The sequence below is a fragment of the Thermomyces lanuginosus genome (assembly GCF_041956635.1).
Source record: "Thermomyces lanuginosus strain ATCC 200065 unplaced genomic scaffold VTN49scaffold_16, whole genome shotgun sequence".
NCBI classification, from domain to species: Eukaryota; Fungi; Ascomycota; class Eurotiomycetes; order Eurotiales; family Trichocomaceae; genus Thermomyces; species Thermomyces lanuginosus.
The window spans coordinates 23,434-44,969 of NW_027192350.1; the positions used below are offsets into that span (position 1 = coordinate 23,434).

A 21,536-nucleotide genomic window follows, 5' to 3' on the forward strand; every position below is an offset into this window, starting at 1 on the left:
ATCCGTCATTAATACATGGGAGGTATTCTGTTTTGTTTACTGATGATAGACGAGCTGTTCATGCATGAGTTGTTTACTCAAAAAGATCTACGACTGTCAATAGAGAATCCGACGCGAGTCGATCCATTCACATCCACCCATCCCTAATCTATCCACCACAATGAAAAACCTCGCAAGTAGCCATGAAATTATCATACAACCATGGAATAAAAATATCAAATCACTGCGACGTCTGTTGAGAAGCTTGCTGCTGAGACGCCTGCTGGTGATGCTCCTTCAATACACCTGGCCGCAACAGTCGATCCTCCTTGCCGTAGATACCCACGTCCTTGACGATCGCGATGAATCGGCGGTGGTTCTCCTTGGAGTCGCCGATGCGGGAGCTGAAAATCTTGAGCAGATCGCGGCTGAGAATACCCTGCGGTGGGATCGCCGCGTGAATTTCGGCCGGGGTTGGGAAGTTGGATGGTGGAGGGGCCGAAGAGGAGGAAGATGGTTGCTGAGGTCGGGGGGTAGAGGTTCGTTGTTGTTGTCCTGAAATAGCTTGTTAGCACTATATGATTGGAAGAAAATAAGCTTGTGAGGTACCTCTGAGGTTGTCGGTTGGAGATGGGCTGCCAGGACGCGAGCCGTGAGGAGTACCGCTGTGCGATGGCGCAACGGATGTGTTGACTTTGACCTTCTTCGGCCGCCCGCTGTCGCTCATGTCGCCGCCAGATGCCGCGCCGCCTTCGATGTCGCTGCCGGAACCCTCCAGACGATGGCGCTTCTTGAATCCCTGTTTTGTTAGTACCATGAAGCGATTCCACAGGTACAAGGGAGCTTACAGCGAGGGCAGGACCGTGCTTCGGCTTCTTGCGCGACGTGTCCGTCCCACTCGCGTCGGACAAGTTTGGCGAGCCCAGGCGTTTCCGGGTCGCGGCGTTCGTTGCCTTCTTGAGCGCATCCGTGTGCTTCGGACGTCCAGATGGCGTGCTGTTCCCCTTAGTTGACGCGCCGGACTCCTTGCCTTTGTCCTTTTGCTTCTCCTCTTCCTCTCGCGACTGCTCAAATTCACTGTCTTCGGAGCTCTGAATACGAGTCAGCACTGAATCACTCCCATATATACTGGAAAACGTACATCGTCGGAATACGGATTGAAATCGGATCCGCTGCTGTAATCGTAGTTCTTCTCGCGCCGCTGGAGTGCCTTGCGAACTTTCTTCCCCAGGATTCGACGCGCCTCTCGTTCCCGTCTCTCCCTTTCCTCCTCCTCGTCATAGTCTTTTTCGTCCCTCAGCCCAAAAACGTTCGCCTTAAGCTGGTCCTGCTTGATCCGTTTCTCCGCAGCTTTTGTCTCCTCATCGTCTTCGAACAGGCTAGGGTCAACCTCCTCGTCGTCCGCAAACCGGTCCTCCTCAAAGTCCATTTCATCCGCCTCCAATCCTTCCGGCTTCGCATCGGCCTTACCACGGTAGACCTTCCGTTGCTGGGCGTACGCCTCGAGCTCTTTCTGTTGCGCCAATTCCTGCTGCTTCTCCATGAACCATCGCGGATCCTTGACCTTCTTTGACATCAACTTCTCCGCCTCCTCTATGCTCAGTGTCTTAAAGGGATTCTTTTGATTAAACCGATACCACTTGTCAATCGGGACCATGCGCATTTTTCCCGTCGGCTCAAGAACGAACATGGCGTAGGTGTCCGACAGCGCCGCTTCGTAGTTGCCGACCCAGACGTTCTTGCTGTCAAAATCTTCTAGATGCCACGGCAGCGCTTCCTCATACCGAATGCGTGCTTTGGCAATCTCCTCGGGGGTCATGTCGGCCTTGGGAACTGACTGAGTCTTTTGCTTGATCACATTCTGCCGCTTCTGAGTCGTAGCCGCAGACGGCGCGATCTGCGCGAGATTCTCCTCGCGCTGTTTTTGGCGCGCGGCCCTCCTCGCTTCCAGTTCCTCCCGTTCGGCGTCATCCATACCGCTGTCTTTGGAATCCTCCGACTTAACTCCCTCTTGTTGGGGCTTCGCCCGGGGATCACGGCGCTGCAGCCTAACTGGCCGAGTGAACTGGGACTCGTCGCGCGGATCGATGATCTTTTTCGACATGAGCTTAGCCACGTGGTGCTTGAGCCCTTCTCGCAACGAGCGCTTCGTGATGACTAGTGGGAAATCCTGATATGTCTCCGAGAGTAGCGGGCCAGTAAACCCATTCACCGTGACGTCGTCCTGCGACGGCAGCTGCGGGGGTCTTGTTGCTGGACGTGGCGGCTGGACTGGTGCAGCGGGAGCCGGGGCAGATGTGGGCGCGGATGTCGGTGCGGACGTTGGTGCAGATGTCGGCGCGGCACCATTTTGCGGCGGCGCACCAGCAGGTCTCGCGGAAGGCTTCTTCTTCGGTCTCACTAAGGGATCTGTCGGTCTGTGGCGACGAATGCGCATGGGAGGAGGAGCCTGGCCGGGAGTAGGCGCCTGGCCCGGAGCCGGCTGGCCGGCGCTGGTGCTGCTGGGCGTGCTCATGGCCACAGCCGTAAAAGCAAGTACAGAATGGACGTCAAGGCGGCGCCCGCCTCAGCACTTCAAGTGCTTGCGACTCTGCCCGCAGTAGCGATAGAGCGGTAATACGAGGGTTGTGGTGAGCCGAGGCAAGCTTCGATCCCAAATTCTCGGTGCCCGCAAGAAAAAGCAGTATGCGGGCTGCAGACAAAGGAGGGCGAAACAAGGATTGATCAATACAATGTCTACCAGACCCGACAGCACAAAGACGCGGTCGGTTGATGCAGTTCACGCAGCAACTGAGCCCGCAACGCCGTCTTACTTGGCGGAGTGATGCCTGAGGTGTCAGTGACGCATTGATTTTCTTGGCGTATTATGTAATCAATCACAGCTCTTGCCTATTTTGGAAGGCATACATCAGAGTCACAGCGAGGACTCTCAGTCCTTTCATAATCAAAGAAAACGTCATATTCAAATGAATGCGAGAGATCGCCAGGATATGAATCTGAATAATTGGTCTTGATCTGTAGGAACTCAAACTAAATGGAACATGCCAACATGCACTCTGCCCAGAAGCTCAAAAAATTTAACTAGTAGGTAATCAACGGGAATCTTCGTTGAACGATGAAAATGGAGGAAGTTACCGTCAGAATGAGCCTGATCTCTCTATTCTCTATTGACTATCTATCGTGAACGCTAAGCAGGGACCGTTATTTGTTTACGAGTAGACACTCTCGCACGTTCTCTATCTCAACTTCACATCTCCAACTCCCAGATCTTCAGGTCGCTCGCACAATATTCCTTGTAGAGACAGTCGTGTCTTGTTAACCAGCTCCAGGCCTCATTCCGGGCAACATGCTGCCATCAGGCGTGTGCCGAATCCCTATGGATGACGGCGAACCGAGCAAAGAGCGGGTGGATGCCCAAGCTCTTTTGACCCTCTCAGACCTCCCTGTGGAAAACAGTGTCCAGGAGCTGGTGCTAAGAGAAAGCAAGAAGCTAGCCAATTCCTCCACCGAGATTCAGTCATACCTCGGAGGCAACGAGCTGGTACTGACAAAGTCTAGGCCACGGCGCAAGTCCAAGCCCTGCTCGGAAGTACGCGACATCATCTCCGATCCACGCTTCGTGCACAGAGTCTACTATGAAGACACTCCGCGTGGTCCCAACCCGCGAGGCTATATTCCCAAAGCCTCCAACGATGGCCAGCAGAACAATCCGCAGCAGAGGGCGCAGCTGCAAATGAACTTCATGGAGAGCCTCGCCACCAATATTCCGCCGTTCACATCCCCAGCCTACCAACTCGACGAGAAAGAGGCGTTCCGGGTGCGGCTGCTGGAAATTACCACGGCAGCAATCATCCCCGTGGCCGAGAGTTGCGGGGTGACTCTGGGGCCGAGCTCGATCCGAATCAAGTGCATCGGCAGTTTGCGCAATGGCCTGGCTCTGCCGGAGTCCAACGTGGATCTCGTCCTGATTTTCCGCGACATTGAAGTTCCGGAGCCGCTGCAGAATGAGATTCCAGGCATCGTTGAGAGAGCCTACATCGAGGCGGGTCTCGGTGCAAGGCGAGCGATCAGCGGTGGGTGCCCAATTCTCCAGATTTGCGAGAAACCATCCAAAGAGCTGCTCGAGGCACTGAAAGCAGAGTTGGAAGCTCGAGACGAGCATAACCATAACCCAGCAAGCCCCGTCAACAGTGACGGCTCGAGCACCTTCCCGGGAGACGCTGGGATCATCTGCAATCTGCACTTCTTCTGCCGGCTACCCATCTACAACACAGAGCTGCTGCGCTGTTACTCCCTCTGCGACGAGCGCGTGCGGCGGGTTGTCACGTTCGTCAAGCACTGGGCGCGGTGCCGCAAGATTAACGACCCAGAGCGCGGCACGCTCTCATCGTACGGCTACACGCTGATGGCGCTGCACTATCTAACAAATGTGGTTGCGCCGCCGGTGGTGCCAAACCTGCAGATCATCTACCATCCGCATCAGCGGGCGAGCAAGAAAAGGAGGGGGAAAGCCCAAGACGGCAATCTCGACAGTCACGTCGAAGGATGCGACGTGCGCTTCTTCGACCGCGAGGAGGAGATCGTCTCGCGGTCTCGCAAAAGCGCACCCACAGGAAACCGGCAGTCTGTGGGCGATCTTCTTCGCGGGTTCTTCGCATACTACTCACAGAGGCCCTCAACCGCACAAACGGCGCCGGGGTCGCGCAAGGCTTCCTTCGACTGGGTAAACTGGACAATCTCGATTCGTACCCGGGGCGGTTTACTCAGCAAGGATGATAAGAACTGGACGCGTGCGCGATTCATCAACGACGGCGTCCACTTCGGCTATCAGTACAACTTGCTGGCTATTGAGGACCCGTTCCAGCTGGATCACAATGTCGCGCAGACGGTGACCCGTGCGGGAATCTCCGCCATTCGCTCCGAATTCATTCGTGCCCACATGATCATCAACCGCGTGCAGGAAACTCCCAGGGGCTGGGTGTGGTACAAGGATGACGGCGAGCCTGGTGAAGATTTCTTTGCTCCACCAGAAGGGAACACGGGTTATCGCGTTTCAGTGCCGCCGCCGCCGTCTGCCGACGTGAAACGTGATCGACAAGTACGCCCCGCGAGAAGGGGCCGTTCGGGAGGGGCACGCCGTAAGAGGCTGCCACCAACCCCAGGCGGTGATTTGCAGACCCGGACGGGCGCGCATCCCGTCGATAATATTCTGATTCCGTTGAGGGAGCAACAGCCGCACGGATTGACTGAATCTGGTTGAGTTTGATCATTCGCGACAGTGGTGCACTGCTACATGCTCGTCTTGAATGTTTTTCCTGTCAGTTTTCTGTGTTTCTGTCATCATCATGTGTACGCCTGCGAAGATTGATCAAATTGAATTAGTAGTTTTACAGTATTTCCACGACTTTTTCATCATCATCGTCTTCTTCTTCCTCTCTTCGCTCCCCAACCTGGCTAGTCGGGCGCTGTCCCAGCACCTCTGCCTGGGCTTTCTCTAGCACCTCTCGATCCGCGGGCGTCTCCTCGGGCGCTTCGTCACGCATGAGGACCTGCACGAGCCGGTCACACGCCACGTGGACCTCCTCATTATTCATAGCGCGGTCACACTCGCGGATGATGGGGTAGACTTTGATCTCCCTCATGCGGTCCCGGACAGGTCTTGTTGTAGACAGCAGCAGGAGGGTCTCCAAATGCGTGATTATGATCTGCGGGTCCGGTTCGCGCTTCTTAGTGGGCGGCAGGAGCTGCAGATCGGGCAACATGGCAGCAGATTCATCATCGTCGTATTCCTCAGGGCCCATGAGAGGCAGAAGAATATAGGGGAATAGATTGGCGCCGCCATCATCGTCCTCCTCGCGGATCAGCATCGCGTGCGAGGATATGTCAAAGGCAATGTTCTTGATCGTCGACGCGACGCCCCTCCGGCGAACATCCGACGAATGCTCTGTGAAGACCGTGAGCTTACATAGAGGGACAACGCCATCGTACTCGCGACGGTTAATAAAATACTTTCGTCCCTCTGCGGTCTTGCTCAGATCTGCAAACAGGTACGCCAAAAAGTCAAAGTTTGCCTTGGAGTTCCAGCGATTGTCGGCGCCTTTGACAAAGCAATCCAGAAGCTGGTCCACAATGACGGTGGATCCAGATACTCCATCGTCTTTTTTGTCCTTCTTTTCTTTCTTATTACTTTCCGAGGAGCGAGTTTTGCTGATGATTTTTGCGGCGAAGCTGTCCGATTTCGCCATGTTGGCGAGCAGCGTCGCGATGTCATCTGAAGTGGGCTCCTTCGGATTTGTGATCTTGACCATGAGTGTTTCTAGAAAGGCATCGTCCTCGGCCAGCGTCCGCAGGATCTCCCCGTCGCTGGAAAGGTTAATGAGCATTGTAAGGGCATTTCGGGCAATGGGCTACACTCTATCAGCCAGGCACTTGGCACTGTATTTCGCCGGGGATTTCGTACAGTGTAGTCGCGAACAAGCAGTTTTAGGTCCTTTATCGGCAGCAATTGCTGGCGCTTAAACAGCGACGGCTGCGAAGCAGAGTATCCGACCAGATTTTCGACCGCTGCATAGATTTTGCATCAGCGGGGTATTTCGGACTCGCAGTCGAGGACTTCTACTAACCGATCTGCCGGACCTGTGTGTTCCCATGGTGGAGGAACTCAACGAGCTGCAATAATTAGTTGAGGCGACCGGGAATTGAAGGCTTGCGACGTACCTCCTCGAGCTCTGTCGGCATTTTTCAGCGCATGTAGTGGTCTATCGGCCGGCGATTAGGATAAGCGCATTACACCAATGCGATGCGCACGCAATGCGACGCGATCGGCCTTTGCTTGACTCTTCCAAGCGACCTAAATTTCACGGTCAATGATCAATTTTCTCGATCTAAATCCCGCAAATTCGGGTAAAAGATCTGGAGGATGGTAGAATGTGCTGGATTTTCGCCCGCCGACTGGCCGAGCTTGCCCCGCCATGGTCCATCCCGCCGCCGCTCTATATATTCTATGAGGACATTGAGGACGGTGATCCCCCAGGTTTACCCTCAAACAACTGTCGCAATTGCAACAGTCGGCCATGTCCAGCACACCGGATCTCCAGCAGATTCACGACTTTTTGATCGACCTGGCCCACGAGGCCGGCAAGATCATTACGTCGAGTCTGCCGCGCGTTGATACTACGGGGTCCAAGAAGAACAGTAAGTTAACTTCACTCGTAGACACTTCATAATGTAATTGACCGAAACTGATCACATGTAGGTGCCGATCTGGTCACCGAGTATGATCGCGCAGTGGAAAAGAAGGTCTCTGAGACCTTGAGGGAAAAGTATCCCGACTACGAGTACGTCTATCTTCCACCATTCCAAAAGAACAAGAGCACATGCTCATGTAGACGAATAGCTTCCTTGGTGAAGAAACCTACAGCCCTGAGCACCAGCTCACCGATGCGCCCACCTTCATCGTCGATCCCATCGACGGCACCACCAACTTCGTTCACGGTTTTCCCAACTCGTGCATCTCTCTCGGCTTCGCGATCAACCGGAGGCCAGTGGTCGGCGTGGTGTACAATCCGGTGACGAACACGCTGTACAGCGCGATCGAGGGCCACGGTGCCTACCTGAACCGCACGCAACGCTTGCCCCTCAAGGGCGAGGACCTTGAGCCGCTGCGCGGACTGGACAACGCGCTGGTTGCGCTGGAATGGGGCTCCGAGCGTAGCGGTAACAATTGGGATACCAAGGTGAACACGTTTGCCAGCCTGGCGGGGTCGCGCGAACAGGGCGGTGCCATGGTTCACTCCATCCGCAGCTTGGGTTCCGCGGCGCTGAACCTGTGCGGCGTGGCGGCGGGTTACCTCGATCTGTACTGGGAAGGAGGCGGTTGGCCGTGGGACGTGTGTGCCGGCTGGTTGATTGTCCGGGAGGCAGGTGGCATCATCCTTGGAGGCAACCCGGGCGACTGGGAGCCGCGACTGGATGGTCGGACGTGCCTTGCTATTCGCGCGTCGCCGGGCGGTCAAGGACAGAAGGAGCTTGCGGAGGAGCTATGGAGCCACGTCAAGGGGCGGTTGGAGTATTAATGACTTTAACAACTGTTCATAGTCGTCAGTACTCCGTAGAGCAGAAACGATAGATTCAAATATCAGTTTTGTCTAAAGGAATTCCTCTCATAGCCAAATCAGGGTCGCATAGACCGCACACAGCCCGGTTAGCTCAGTTGGTTAGAGCGTCAGACTTTTACCCCAAGGGGAAATCTGAATGTCGGGGGTTCGAGCCCCCCATCGGGTGTTCTTTTTTGCCACTCATATCAACCCTCTTACCCTTCGCCTCTTCAACAAGACCTTGCAAGGTAACTGGCAGCATTAAATTGACCGTTTTTGCCCTCTTCTTTTTCTTTTTTTGCCCTGGTATCTGCCTCATTATCTACGGCCCCGCAACAAGGTTTAGCCATGAGCTGGCATACTACACACCATCGGAGCCGTTAACCAATCGACCAACTGCACGTCAGCGACGCACAGTCCTACATTACTCCGCTAGTTCAACTGCAGCTACCGGTGCAATATAGGGCGGACTTTTCCTATAATCAAATGAACCTCCCCAACGCACAATCCACAATGGTAGCATAGCGCGATTGCCGTATCTATGCTGGGCACGGGCATAATGCCCTAACTTATGTAACTAGGCGGATGATCATCCGCTGTAATCCTGTGATCCGCGCCATGTTGCGAGCCCTAGCATCTTCCCACTAACTAAAGTTTATACAAACCCTAAGCGATCTCGAGATCGCCGATCAAGAGTCGTCCATCATGACGTGAGGATCATTGAAAAAGGCATGGCAAAGAGACACTTTGTTTTCTTCGGCCTTCGAAGTATGCTTCTTTCTATTCACCTGGAACTGATAATGTATGCGGTATTGACGAGCTGAGTGCAGGAAACACAGAGATACTCGTCGGCAAAGATGGAGGCCTCACACAAGTTCGTCGCCGACCAACTTCTCATCGAAATGCGGCGGGTGAGAGTAAAGGCAAGGAGAAGGATAAGGGCAAGGAAAAGAGCGATGGAAAAGACAAATGGAAAGAAGAAGAGCGACGTCGGCCACGAGAGGAAGCTAGGAAGCAGTCATTAAGTCGCGCTACGAAGCATCATCATCATCGGTCGAAGGAGCAGAGTAAAAGTCGTACTCGAAGGACAGGAGGCTCGCAGGGGACGCAGGGGCAGTCGTCGCAGGATCGGTATGTATATATATTACACCGGCTACAGAAAGATATATACTCATCATAAAACGATACGTAGGAGAGGAAGTCATAGCGAGAAGAACAAGAAGCCCTCGCTGAATCCATTCTTTCCATCACCAGCGAAGCCTTCGAGCCGATCTCAAGCAACGAAACCCAGCTCTAGCAGTACCAAGAAGACATCCAGCAAGAGACAATCACAACCACCACAGCCGGCCAAACCAAAAACCAAACTTGCATCCACTCAGCCAAAACCAAAGCCCAAACCCAAACCCAAACCGAAAGTCGAACCTGAACCCGAACCCGTCTCCTGCATCATCTGCCTCACCGACTACCCACCCCGAGAAACCACCCTCCTCCCCTGCAAGCACCGCATGTGCAACGCCTGCATTCGGCGCGCCTTCGAACTTTCCATGCGCGATCCGCAACACATGCCCCCACGCTGCTGCTCCTCCACTCAAGCTATCCCATCCAAAGCCGTCTCCCACCTCTTCACCCCATCCTTCCTCGCCCGCTGGCGCCAACGACGCCGCGAACTCGCCATCTCCCCCCAGAAACGCCTCTATTGCCCTGCCCGCGGCTGCAGCGCCCGCAACGGCGGCACGCAAGTCTGGATTCCGCCCGAGAACATCCGTCCATCACACTCTGCGCCTCCTCGTCGCAAGGCAATTTGCCCGCGATGCCAGGAACGAGTCTGCGCCGACTGTGGACGGCTCTGGCATGGAAAGCAGGCGTGCTCGACGGGAGCAAGCAAGCAGGATGAGGAGAAAGAGAGAGAGGCGTTTGCAGCGCTTGCCCGTGATAAGGGCTGGAAGCGCTGCGTTGGGTGTGCGGCGATGGTGGAGAGGAACGAAGGGTGTAATCATATGACGTGTCGGTGTGGTGCGGAGTTTTGCATGGCGTGCGGTGCGCAGTGGAAGACGTGTGGGTGTCCGTTGTTTCCGCCGGTGACGTTGACGGGGTTGCCGGAGTTGGGTCTTGGTGGTGGTGGTTTGGGACTGGGGGAAGGAGAGATTGGGAGGAGGCCAGCCGTGGATCCGATTCTATATCTGATTGATGATTTTGAAGATGATGATAATGATGATCAGAGTGAGGGGGAAGCGGAACAGCGGGCTGGATTCTGGGATGAACATGGGAATTGGTATTCTTGGGCGGAAGTGCAGGTCAGGATGAGGCGATGATGGATCATCATCATTATCTCGTTTGGTCTATTAGGATTACAGATAGTTATGTACAAGTGTAGTTACATGACATACATATCAGACATTTAATCGTCAATCTCACTATGCTCACCGTCCTCAAAGTATCGATCGCTCCATTCCCCAGACTCTTCTTCTCCACGGGGAGAAGCCATCGATACCGGAGCTGATGGCGACACCGGCGTCGCTGGACCTTCGGTAGGGGTTCTTGTCTGACCGACAACTTCCTCGCCAGTCTCAGTGGCGGGTTGGTCCAACGGCTTCGCACGTTCCCCTTCTGCCCGTTCCTCTCGCGCCTCGTCCGCATCCGCCGACTTTGCGGCAAACGTATGCGCAAAATGGGTGTCGACAAGGTGCTTCACTACGGGCCAACCGTACGCATTGGCGAACATGCGCCGCACGATAATGTTGTTGTGCGCATCGGGCTCCAGACGGACAAGCACTTTGCGCCAGGTGAGGTCCTGGTGATATGCGCGGGCAATTTTCTCTTCGACTTTCATCCCGCGGCTGCCGGCATTTCCCTCCCCTGGTGCTTCGGAGCCCAGTGGGGCTTGGAAGAGGGTTAATGTCGGGGTGGACACGGACTTGCGTTTTGATGATTTCGGCGATGATGGTGGGGGGATGTCCTCGGGACGGTAGATGCGGTCGTGGAAAATCGTGCGTGGCCGCGTTGAGGGGTCAACAAGGAATTCTGGCGGAGGCAGTGGTGGGCGCAGGAGGTCGCCTGCGGATTCAAAGAATGTAGTCTTGGGCGGTGCAGTGACCGCTTCCTCTTCATACAGCGAGTCGCCGCGCACGCGGCCTGGCCGAATGGTTGCTTCCGTCGTCGAGTCAGTTGGGCTGGACTGTTCTTCTTGATTGACTGCCGTTGTCGCCGCCGCCGCCGTTTGGCTCTGTTGGTAAACCTTCACATCCTTCGTCGTCGATGTTGACGCCGAAGACCCCCTGTTTGACTCTTTCGACCGGAAAATCGACCAAAACTGATTCAGCGATGCCAGCGGTGACGCTCCGCTGTGGCTGCTGCTGTTACCGCCACCACCATCCCCTGACGACGATCCGGCGCACTCCGATGACGATGCCTCTGCCCGGGTGGACCTGCGCAGGAACTGAAACTGGGCCGAAAGCGGCGACGCCGGCGGTGGACTACCGGAACTATTCTCTTGACTTTGCCCCTGCCCAAACCGCGGAGACAATGGCGATCGCGGAGACGTGGTGTTTGCCCCCGTCAGCTCCGCCCAGCCCCATTCTGTGATCGTGCTGACTAGTCCGTTCTCCCTGCGAGCCTTTTCAACACGTTCCAGGCCGCGCCAGTCGAGGAAGAGTAGACAGGACGTCCGCAGCGGGACGATGCCGTCGTTGACCACGTTCGAATACACGGTCCGATTCCGGAACTTCATCAACACCTGCCGCGCGGGGCCCGTGGGCAGAATCCGGAGCAATGGCTTCGACGCAGCCGCCTGTGACGATTTCTTCTCTTCCTGCGACTGACCTTCACCACCACGGCCGCCGATCATGGCCGTCCAGCCGGTTCGCACGCGAGGTGCCGTCCAGCTTAGACCCAGGTCCTGTCCGGTCCGCCCAACCAGACCCAAATCCAGCGCGAATCGCACGTAGACCGGGTTCTCATTGCTCAGGCCAAGGAAGGGCGTCGCCAGAGCTACAAAGTTAATTGGCCGGATCCGGTCAAAAAACTCGGGCGAGTATTTTTGGATATATGCAATGGCGTACGTCTGCACCAGTCCTCCCAGGGAATGTCCAATGAAACTGATGCTCGTGATCTGGTAGTCATAATCTCGCCCGCTCATCTCCGACTCCCGGCGCCGCAAGTCATCCAATACAGACTCTGACATCGACCCCCCGGAGCAATGATGTTGTTTCCGGCCCGAAAGGGGCAGGGACAACGTCTGCCGAGTCTTGCCATGTTTCTTGACTGGCGGGAGGTATGGCTGGTCGGGATATGTCATTAGCAGCACGTATTTGGCCAGCCGTTTTCCCAGATACTGAATGCCACGCTCAGTGCGGACTGCGTTTCCAGGAAAACCCCGGACGATGACTTCTTCGTCTTCATCCTCATTGTCTGAGTCCTGCTCGCTATTGCGGCTGTCTCGGCGTTGCCGCGCTTTTTCGCGGGCCCCTTTGGCAGCGGCGTCGATGCTTTCTTTCAGAAACAGCATATCCGCACCGAGATTACTATGCAAGCCATGCGTCAACACGACAAAATGCACTTTCCGCTTCTTTCGTGGCTCCCGATTCGGTGTCTTTGGCGTCGTTGGCGTCGTCGGCGTCGTCGGCAAAGATTGCTGATGATGATCCGCATGCTCTCGCAACTTGCATTTTGCAATGATTTCTGCGCGAAATCGTTCCTTTTCCTCTAGCGACGGGAAATCCTGCACGCCCCATAAACTCTTCGTATCGTCAACAACCAGCCGGACGCATTTCGAAAAGACACCCTTGTCCGGAACCATAGAGACCCCTTCATTCCGATGTGCCCGCGCGCGCGCTACCTGCATATCTCTCAGGTTTCCCGGCGGACCCCAACTATCCTCCGCTACGTTTCCGACCGCGAGCGAGTTCGGGTCACGCGCAACCAGTACGTCATAATTCACAGCCGCTGTCGTGGAGAAAATCACCTGTGACGAGATTTCCACCACCCAGGTCACACTCCCATCAGAATTTCTCACATGTTCGGGAACAGGGATCGTTGCAGTGAACGTCCCACCGGCCTTCAAGAACGGCTCGTACTGTGGCTCGCCACCCCAGGCCGGGTCATACCGACTGTTCGGATCAAAGGCCGCGGGGTAGCATGAAGTATAGAGCGTGTACGGACCATGCAGGTACGCGGCGCGTAGCGGGATCGCAGAAGTATTTTTTACCTTTACGTGTAGTTCACTGGGGACGGGCAAAATGGGGTCCGCGCTGGGTGTATATGTTAGGGTGTACCTAGCACATCCCGTCAGATTCTTGGTGTCATTTCATAATCCAAAATAAGGGGCAGCATACCTCACCACCTCACCCACCTTCACCGAGCCCGTCTGATGAATCAACAGCATCCTCGCCGCGCGCCGAGCGTCGACAGATGCAGTATCAATGTGCCAACCCAGTAACGTATAAAAGCGCAGCGGATCCTGACTTCTCTCTTTATTATTCTCCTGTTCCTCACTCCCTTGCCCGGTGTTCGTATCCGATTGTACTGCGCGATCTGGCGTCTGGGCGAGCGAGTAGGTGCGCGGCGAAATTAACATGGAGGAGGCCGATAGTCCGGCTCATGGTTTACTTCTAAAAGAAAAATTCAACTCTCGGTGTGTTCTCTTTTCGTAATGGAAGTACGGAGTAGTAAGGAGTAGTAATGTTGGGGGTTGGGAGGGCTTCGGCGGGGATAGAGTTCAAGAAGAAGCCGTTGAACCGTACCGATGGCACGTGCCCTGAACATCTGAGCAAAACGCGATGATCACGGACAAGGTTGAGCAGCGGCCGTTCAGGCACGGCGGACTGCAGATCCCTGTTCGCGCGTCCATTCATGGACCACGAATCGAAATGGATGACGCCGGTCCGATACTCCGCCGGCCGGCGCTTGACTGGAGGGGCGTGCTTAGTCAGCGAAGCTTATGAGATTGGGACAGTCAACGACCTAACCCTAATTCTGCCCTTCGAGTTGATCATCAAATTAAAGTTATGAAGAACAGATCAAATCAATATTATTAACTACTCTATAAACAAAATCATAATCATAACATAACTCAACATAACTCATCATTTATCGCTCCTCATACTTGTCCCAGTTGGCCAGGATGTTGGCGATCTTGGGCGACCCTGTCAACCGGTGCACCTCCTCAAAGTACTCCTTGGAGATCTCGAACGGCTTCGCGGTGACGTTCGGGATGTACTTGCCGATCAACTTGCTGGGATCAATGGTCGTCTTGTTGATCTTCTTGAGCAGGAACGACCGGAACGGCTTCACGCCAGACCGCAGGAACGTGCTGTGGAACGGCACATCGATGCCGCGCAGAGGAATCGTTGCGAAGCCGCGCTCAAGCTGCACGGGCTGCGGCTTGGCCTCGGTCTGCTTGCGGCATTCTTGGATAATCTCTACCAGGTGCGCCCGCACGTCTTCAAGCGACATGCTCTGCATCAACGCCTGGATGTCAATCTTTTGCATCTTGAGGATGTTGAGCACGTTGGCAAGGGTATCCAGGGCGCGTAACTGTGTTCAAAAGTTAGTAAACGGTACCATCAGTATAAAATGGAAGTGGAAGACGTACATCACCCGCAGCAACGTATTGCATGTTGGCAACGTTGTAGTTGACAATCTCCAGCAGCCACCCTGTCACCTCGGCAATGTTCTCCACCACGTACTGCAACGCTTGCTCGGTGAACGTGGGCGAGATCCGGCTGGGGTTGACCGCGCACATCGCGTAGTTGGACCGTCCTTGCTCGTCCCGCTCGACGGCCACTTGCATGGTCAGGCCTCGGTAGAACACGACCGACACCAGACTCTCGATGGGCATGACGTCCGCCAGCGCCACCAGAGCCGAGTACTCGCCCAGTGAGTGGCCTGCGAAGGTGCTGTCGCGCTGCACCAGACCCTTGCTGCGCATGTCCTCGAAGCTGGCTTTCTCCATGAGCGTCAGGGCCGGCTGCGTGAACTGCGTGGCCGACAGCAAACCGGATGGCGAGCGGTATGTGTACGAGGTCGAGTTCTCGTCCACTTCCTTGAAGATCTTCTCCGTCTTGATCGAACCATCCGCGTTGACCGTCTCGAACGTCATCGACATGTAGTTCTGTCGGATGATCTTGCCGCGCGGCCCGCCAAAGTGGACGGTCAGCTCCTTGGGGTTGTTCTTGACAATGTCGATGATCGAGAAACCGTAGTTCTCCCGGAAGTGCTTGTCGGCGCGGTCCCACACCTCCTTGGCCACTGGGCTGGTGGCGTACAGGTCCATACCCATACCCTGCTCCTGCGAGCCCTGGCCCGTGAACACGTAGGCCGTCACCGGCTGCTCAACCTCCGCCTCACCCTGGAGGACGCTCTCATCCGTGTCCTTGTTGCGCGCGTCTACCTTGATGATCTTCCGGCCCGCAATCATGCCCACGTGCTCGAGCTTGACGGTGATCGCATCGTTGGGCAGCACCATGCCCACCATGTTGACGTGGTAGCTGCGCACCCGTCCGATGTTGTTCTCCGCCGCCCAGGTTTCCACCAGGCTGCGCACCGCGGCGCTCGTGTACATTCCGTGCGTGATGGTGCCGGGAAGGTTGGCGTAGCTGGAGAATACGCGCGAGACGTGGATCGGGTTATAGTCGCCCGACACGCGTGCGTAGTTCTCGTTCGACGCCGGTGCCCGCAGCTCCAGCGGCGTCTTTCCGCTGAGCGGAATCGGGTTCTCAAAGTTGACGGGCTGCTCGATAGATGATCCGTGCCGCTGCAAATAGTCGATGACCGGGTTGCCGTGCGACTCGCCCGCCTCGTAGTCTACTGATGCCACCTGGATGATCTCCTTGGTCGGCAGCTCCAGTAGGACCTGGCCGATAGTCTGCACGCTGCTGTACACATTCTTGTTCTTGAAGCGGACCAGACTCTGCAGCCGGAAGACCAGGGTCTGACCCAGCAGCTCGATGTCATGCTGATCGTCCAGCTTGAACCACTCCTTCGACCGCAGAACCGCAAGATCCTGAGGCGTGGCGATGTGCAGCTGCATGGGCACTTCGTCCTTGCGCTGGAATGTATTCTCGTAGTCGGTGTACACACCCCGGTAGAGGAACTGGCTCGTCACGTACATGACAGGCTTGCCATCGCGTTTGAGGGTGCCGCACACCTCCACCATCTTGCCGGAGTCCTGGTTGATGACGGCGTTGATCTGGGCTGTCGTGTCGAGCACATCACCGACTTTGAGTGGCTCCGCACCGGGAACCATGCGATACCCGTTGGACAGATGAACCAGTTTCAGAAGGTCGCCGTCAATCTTGCGAGGGAAAATGGGTTTGGTAATGGCCTTCCAGCCAACAACGATGGCAAAATCCATGGGCGCAAAGAAGTCCTTGCCGCGGTCGACAAACGCCTCTCCGGTGTTGCCCACGGCGTGGACAAAGTCGGCAACGGCCTGTGCATTGACAATTTCGCGGCCGCCATCGAAAACAGCCGTCAGCGGCGTATCGAATGGAACTTCCTTCTCGGCAAACCAGACGCGGTAGTAGAACTCCTTGATGCGGTCGTTGCGGCCCTCCATGACTTCGCGGATAGGCGCATAACCGGCCTCTGGGTGGTAGGTGAAACGGAAGGTCAGGGGGACGACGCCGCCCTCAGCCGTGCGACCTTCGAACAAGGTCAGAGCAATCTCGTTGTCTCCAACCAGCTTGATCTCCACGGTCTTGACCAGCTTGGCTGACTGACTGGGCTCTCGCACGCTGATGACGGTCTTGGCAGGATCGTCAGGATTGGTGATCTCGACGTACATGCCCCGGGTCGGCGCGAACAGCCGCTTCAGCGGGTTCGTCTGGAAACGGTGGCCCTGCACAAAAACCTCCGTTGTGAACATGGCATGCCGCCAGGAGTAGGAATTGCCCGCGATCAGCTGCATGAAGCTATCAACGTCGGGGAGGTTGGCGGATGGTGCGTTGGACAGTCGGTAGGAGATCTTGTTGGCGTCGCGTGACGCGGTGAGGCCGTCGATGTCTGGCTCCTCATCCGTGGCCTTGAGAATCCGGCCGCCAAAGTACTCGATAACGGGCACGTTCTCCTCCTTTCCATCATAAAGATCCCGGAGCAAGAACTTGATGTGGTCGTTGTGGATGCCGTCGAGGATGTCCTTGATGGGCTCATCAATCACCTTGGAGTACTTGGCTGCCACGGGACCTTGCAGAATGCAGGTCCGGCCAACGTCCTGACCATAGACGGCCTCGATGTCCTCGGATTGCCACAGCGAGTCCTTCTTGAACCAGTACTCAAAGTTCTCATCGAGGGCGGGCACGAAGGGCACGGGTTTCTGTCCCCGACGCTGGCACAGCAGCAGGAAGTGCTGCACATCTTGGGCGTTAATCAGTTGCGTTGATGCCTCTGGATACGCCGCCAGGATGCGGTCCACGGCCGGGTAAGGCTCATCGAGATCCGAGTAGTTCTGGAGCAGCGACGGCTGGCCTTCGACAGAAGTGAAGCGCTCCTCAACCCGGCGGATGAAGTCGCCCGTGAGTTTCTTGAGCGACGGGTCGATCCAGCGCTTCTCGTGCTTGACGTACATGAGCTCGACCATGCGATGCACGACCTCGGCGTAGGTCATGTCCTCCAGATCAACGGGCTCGCCCGCGGAGTTCCGACCAAACCAGACCTTCTGGAAGTCATCGTTGAGCTTCTTGATGATGTAGTCTCGTCGCTTCTTCAGCTCCGCGACTCGCTTTGACCGGTCGAGACTGAAAATCTTGTCATCCAATTCCTTCCAGAACAGGACACCTCGCGTGGCCAGCTTATGGATAGGCTCACCCATTTCAGACAGAACGGTGATGACACCGCCAGTGGGACGCTTGTAGGTGTTCTCCCACTGGTCGTCGTCAACACCGGGAGCATCAACGATGGCTTGCTTGGCCTGCTTCGAGGTATGGGCCTCCTTGGCTGTCATCATACGGCTACCGAACATGCATCCGTCGAAGGGCATTGGTGGGTAACCGAACTTGGTCGACCATGAGCCAGTCAGGTACGGGTAGGTGTCCTCGGAGCCACCGAAACCACTGCCGGCGACCAGGACGATGTTGCTGCACTTGCGGATGCGGCTGTACATGAGGAGGATGGGCTGGTGGAAGTCTTCGAACGAGTGGTGACCACCACCCCGACCGCCAGTCCACTGGAGGATGATCGGGAAGGTCGGGTTGGCCTTGGCAATATTGATCACCTGCTGAATGGCATCGACGGAGCCGGGCTTGAAGGAGATGTGTCGGATGCCCAGCGTCTGGATGTACTCATTGGCGACTTCAATGGACGGAACGCCGGCGCCGATCGTCAGGCCTTCAATCGGGACGCCGTCAGCCCGCAGCCTGCCGAGGAGCGGAATCTGCCAGCCCATGGCCCGGGGATTGACGTAGATCAGGTTGACAGTGATGCCCCGGCCGGGAGGAATGGCCTTTTCAATCTTGCTGATGGCATCGGACATTTTCTGGGCGTTGTAATAACCACCACCCGCGAGCTCGATGTGGTAGCCCGCGTTCATTGTGGCTGCCACAAAATCCCACGGCACCGTGGTCGGTGTCATACCAGCAACCATGACAGGCGGCACGCCCAGCAGTCGACTCATCTTGGTGTCCACGAATGTCTGTCCGACAGAGGTCTTGACCAGGCGGGGTCCGTGCTCTTTGACCCAGTCCACAGCGAACTGCACGGCGTTGTCGTCGCGGTCGAACAGCTCCGGCTTGTAGCCAACCTCGGTGTTGGTGCCATCAATGGCGCCTGCCAGAATCACGCGCACGCCAGTGCCATCCTTGTTGCGATTGGTGAGGACGCCGATGCCCGAAACGCCGCCGGGGCCAAAGTCGACGATGTGAGTGGCATCCGGGAACACGGTGGCCGTCTCCCAGTTTACGGGGTCGTAGGTGATCATGCGCACCAGCTCCGGGATGATATCCTCGTCGCCCAGCTCCCGCAGATCTTGACCGGTCTTGGTGTCGTACACAGGGATGACCAGGGAACTGGCCGGGATCTTCATGTCGTCCACATCTCCCAAGATATGGGCATGGGCGCCCGCCAGGTAAGGGCTGTGGAACGGCGCCGTGATAGGAAGGAAGCGGTTGACGAAGCGGGCCTTGCGCTGGGTGAAGGGAATGCGGTTTTGGTCGAGGCCTGTGGGCGCCTTGACTTTTCGCAGACGCAGGTTGAGACCATACAGAGAGATGGGCGGGCCCGTGACGACGAAGTTGCGGGCGCTGTTGACCAGAGAAATGCCAATGTGGCGGTCTTCGGGCAAGTGCTGGTTGGTGGCATCAATATGCTCCTGAACAGCGGAGCGGGTAAGGTCCCGGATCGACAACATTGGAGTCGGCGTGCCTTCGCCATTCTCCACGGAGTCCTGCAGGGTCGATGGAGCCAAGGAAGTTCGTGGATAGGCCTGCTGGCTCCGCAGACCGATCCAGAAGAGCAGCTCCACGGCCCGCTTAGCCGCCGTCGCGAATTCGTCCCATGTGCGAGCGGTTGCGATCGCAGCCGCCACAACGATACCCTGGGAGTGACCAGTGGTGCCACTGAAGCGCTCCAGCAGTTCTCCAGGCTCCCGGCCCAGTGTCTTGCAAGTGATCATGTAGTGGGCCAGCTGCACCAAGCCAATCAGGGGAAAACTAACGGGGGCAGAGACCAGGTAGTCGGTGTCTGGTTGCGACTCGGGGTTGTGCAGCCATTGCAGGATGTCCAGACCCTTGGGGTACTGCTTCACTGCATCCCATTCCCGGGCGAGGGACTGCAGCAGCTCGGCTATGGAGGTGATAAGATCCTCGACGAAGGACGGATAGGTTGTGTAAATTTCGCGCAGCTCGTCAAAGTACTCTTCAATGTTCCCTTGGCCGCCAAAGATGCTGTAGATCTTGACATTGTTCTCCGCGGCCGCTCGGAACAAGGCCGAGTCGTATGGCTTGGGAGCCCGGCCGGCGGCAGCGCGGCCGGCGTAGTACGCACGCACCACGCCAATCTTCTTGGCGGTGATGCCTGCGACGTTGGCGGCAATGGCATGGACATCATTGCCGCGCATAAATGCGCGCTCGAATTCGTTCAGGATCAGCTTCAGCACCTCCAGGTTGGTGGGGTGGGCGTCCTCGTCGCCCTCATCGACCTCGTGGGCGACAAAGGCGATGTAGCGCGCGACTAGCTCGACCACAGACGAGGGCTCATCATCTTGGGCGAGCTCCTCCGTGGGCTGCGGAAGTGTTGCGAGGAAAGAGTCCTTCAGCTGCGCGGCCTGGAAGTGGAGGGATGTCGGGACGAGAAAGGAGAACTCGAGGGAGCCATGAGTGAGAACGAGCGGCCGCAGCGACTGGGACGAACGAGGGGTGTTGATGCCGGTCTGCGGGCCGGTTGATGTGCCGTACATGTTCGCGTTTGATAGATGGAGCGAGTCACTGGACATTGTGAGCTTTCGAGCGCAATGAAAAACGAGGCAGCACTCACGATAATCACTCCAGCATCCGTCAATTACAGTCCAAACGATTAATCTATCTCTCAATCGAAAAGAAAAAGAAAATATTCAATCAATCAATCAATTCAATCGTCGAAAGAAAAGCTTGTGCCAGTCGTGCACACCAGGAGGTTGGGTAGAAAACAAGGCACGGCAGGACACGCCGTGATCAATCGACCGACGTGGTCTTGCAGCAGAGAATGCTGGCAAGGAGAAAAATGATCCCGCAGGGAAAGATAAGAAAAACTGTCTTGATCTAGAGCCCTCGGCGCAAGGGAAGACGGTGTGTTGAGCAGAGAAATTTGGAGCTGTGTTGAATGCATTGTTCCCAATCGGGTTTAGCGCTGCCCACTCAGGCACACCCGTTGGGCCCTGGCCTTGGCGCGGGATCAGTGCTGAGTCAGCGCTCTGGCCAAGCTGCAAGGAAGATCCTGGCACTGAGGAAGGAGCTTGAGAAGCTCAACAGAGGGGAAAAATCAACATACGGCAGAAAAAGGAAGAACTGTTTAGCGCTGTTCACCTATTGAGAAGAGCATATCTCGACCAACTTTCAGGCACCCAGGCAGAGTTCTGACTAAGATATTATCTAAGCTCAGAGCCAATTGTCCAATTGTCCAGGGTTTGTTTTCCTCCATTCCACCGTGGGCCCAACAGGTCAACAGCGCCAAACCGCCCCAACAATCAATCCCCATAGATTGTACCTTTTTTTTTTTTTTTTTTTTTTTTTACGAGAACTCAATCACCGCCTCTCGTTCTCGCACATTCCTGTGCGTGTCCAGGCCTCCCTCTCGTTTACCTATCTTCGTGGCCTGTTGCTCTGGGCACAATCCTGGCCACGTCTTTTGTTCTCTGCCGCTGTTTTGTGTAATTGTATGCGAGCGCCCCCTGGTCTAAGCTTTGACAGCTCATCAAAAACCTGCAGCTTTGCTGACAATTGCCGTCGATTAGTTCCCAGCGGCCATTGATTTCAATTGAAGTCTTCAGATCGTCTG

The 21,536-nt window shown here is 56.0% G+C and overlaps 7 protein-coding genes and 1 non-coding gene across 8 annotated transcripts; 4 read left to right on the forward strand and 4 right to left on the reverse strand.

The window, feature by feature from the left end:
• Positions 1-220: 220 nt before the first annotated feature.
• VTN49DRAFT_382 (uncharacterized protein) lies at positions 221-2,494 on the reverse strand (the record flags this gene model as incomplete). Its single annotated transcript, XM_069411697.1, has 4 exons — positions 221-534; positions 589-769; positions 828-1,070; positions 1,121-2,494. The coding sequence occupies 4 exons, from the start codon at positions 2,492-2,494 to the stop codon at positions 221-223; spliced, it is 2,112 nt and encodes a 703-aa protein (XP_069271285.1).
• An 831-nt stretch (positions 2,495-3,325) lies between these two features.
• VTN49DRAFT_383 (uncharacterized protein) lies at positions 3,326-5,239 on the forward strand (the record flags this gene model as incomplete). Its single annotated transcript, XM_069411708.1, has 1 exon — positions 3,326-5,239. One exon carries the CDS (start codon positions 3,326-3,328, stop codon positions 5,237-5,239), a length of 1,914 nt encoding a protein of 637 aa, XP_069271286.1.
• Positions 5,240-5,366: 127 nt separating this feature from the next.
• VTN49DRAFT_384 (uncharacterized protein) lies at positions 5,367-6,717 on the reverse strand (the record flags this gene model as incomplete). The annotated part of the gene is made up of 4 exons (XM_069411719.1): positions 5,367-6,386; positions 6,440-6,543; positions 6,603-6,648; positions 6,697-6,717. 4 exons carry the CDS (start codon positions 6,715-6,717, stop codon positions 5,367-5,369), a joined length of 1,191 nt encoding a protein of 396 aa, XP_069271287.1.
• Positions 6,718-7,052: 335 nt separating this feature from the next.
• Positions 7,053-8,054, forward strand: VTN49DRAFT_385 (uncharacterized protein; the record flags this gene model as incomplete). The annotated part of the gene is made up of 3 exons (XM_069411730.1): positions 7,053-7,173; positions 7,235-7,316; positions 7,376-8,054. The coding sequence occupies 3 exons, from the start codon at positions 7,053-7,055 to the stop codon at positions 8,052-8,054; spliced, it is 882 nt and encodes a 293-aa protein (XP_069271288.1).
• Positions 8,055-8,176: 122 nt separating this feature from the next.
• VTN49DRAFT_t14 lies at positions 8,177-8,262 on the forward strand. The gene has a single exon. It is a non-coding gene; the product is annotated as a tRNA-Lys (tRNA).
• A 544-nt stretch (positions 8,263-8,806) lies between these two features.
• VTN49DRAFT_386 (uncharacterized protein) lies at positions 8,807-10,387 on the forward strand (the record flags this gene model as incomplete). The annotated part of the gene is made up of 3 exons (XM_069411741.1): positions 8,807-8,843; positions 8,906-9,206; positions 9,268-10,387. The coding sequence occupies 3 exons, from the start codon at positions 8,807-8,809 to the stop codon at positions 10,385-10,387; spliced, it is 1,458 nt and encodes a 485-aa protein (XP_069271289.1).
• An 86-nt stretch (positions 10,388-10,473) lies between these two features.
• On the reverse strand, positions 10,474-13,647 carry VTN49DRAFT_387 (uncharacterized protein; the record flags this gene model as incomplete). Its single annotated transcript, XM_069411752.1, has 2 exons — positions 10,474-13,345; positions 13,406-13,647. 2 exons carry the CDS (start codon positions 13,645-13,647, stop codon positions 10,474-10,476), a joined length of 3,114 nt encoding a protein of 1,037 aa, XP_069271290.1.
• Positions 13,648-14,159: 512 nt separating this feature from the next.
• Positions 14,160-20,496, reverse strand: VTN49DRAFT_388 (uncharacterized protein; the record flags this gene model as incomplete). Its single annotated transcript, XM_069411763.1, has 2 exons — positions 14,160-14,606; positions 14,665-20,496. The coding sequence occupies 2 exons, from the start codon at positions 20,494-20,496 to the stop codon at positions 14,160-14,162; spliced, it is 6,279 nt and encodes a 2,092-aa protein (XP_069271291.1).
• Positions 20,497-21,536: the final 1,040 nt, after the last annotated feature.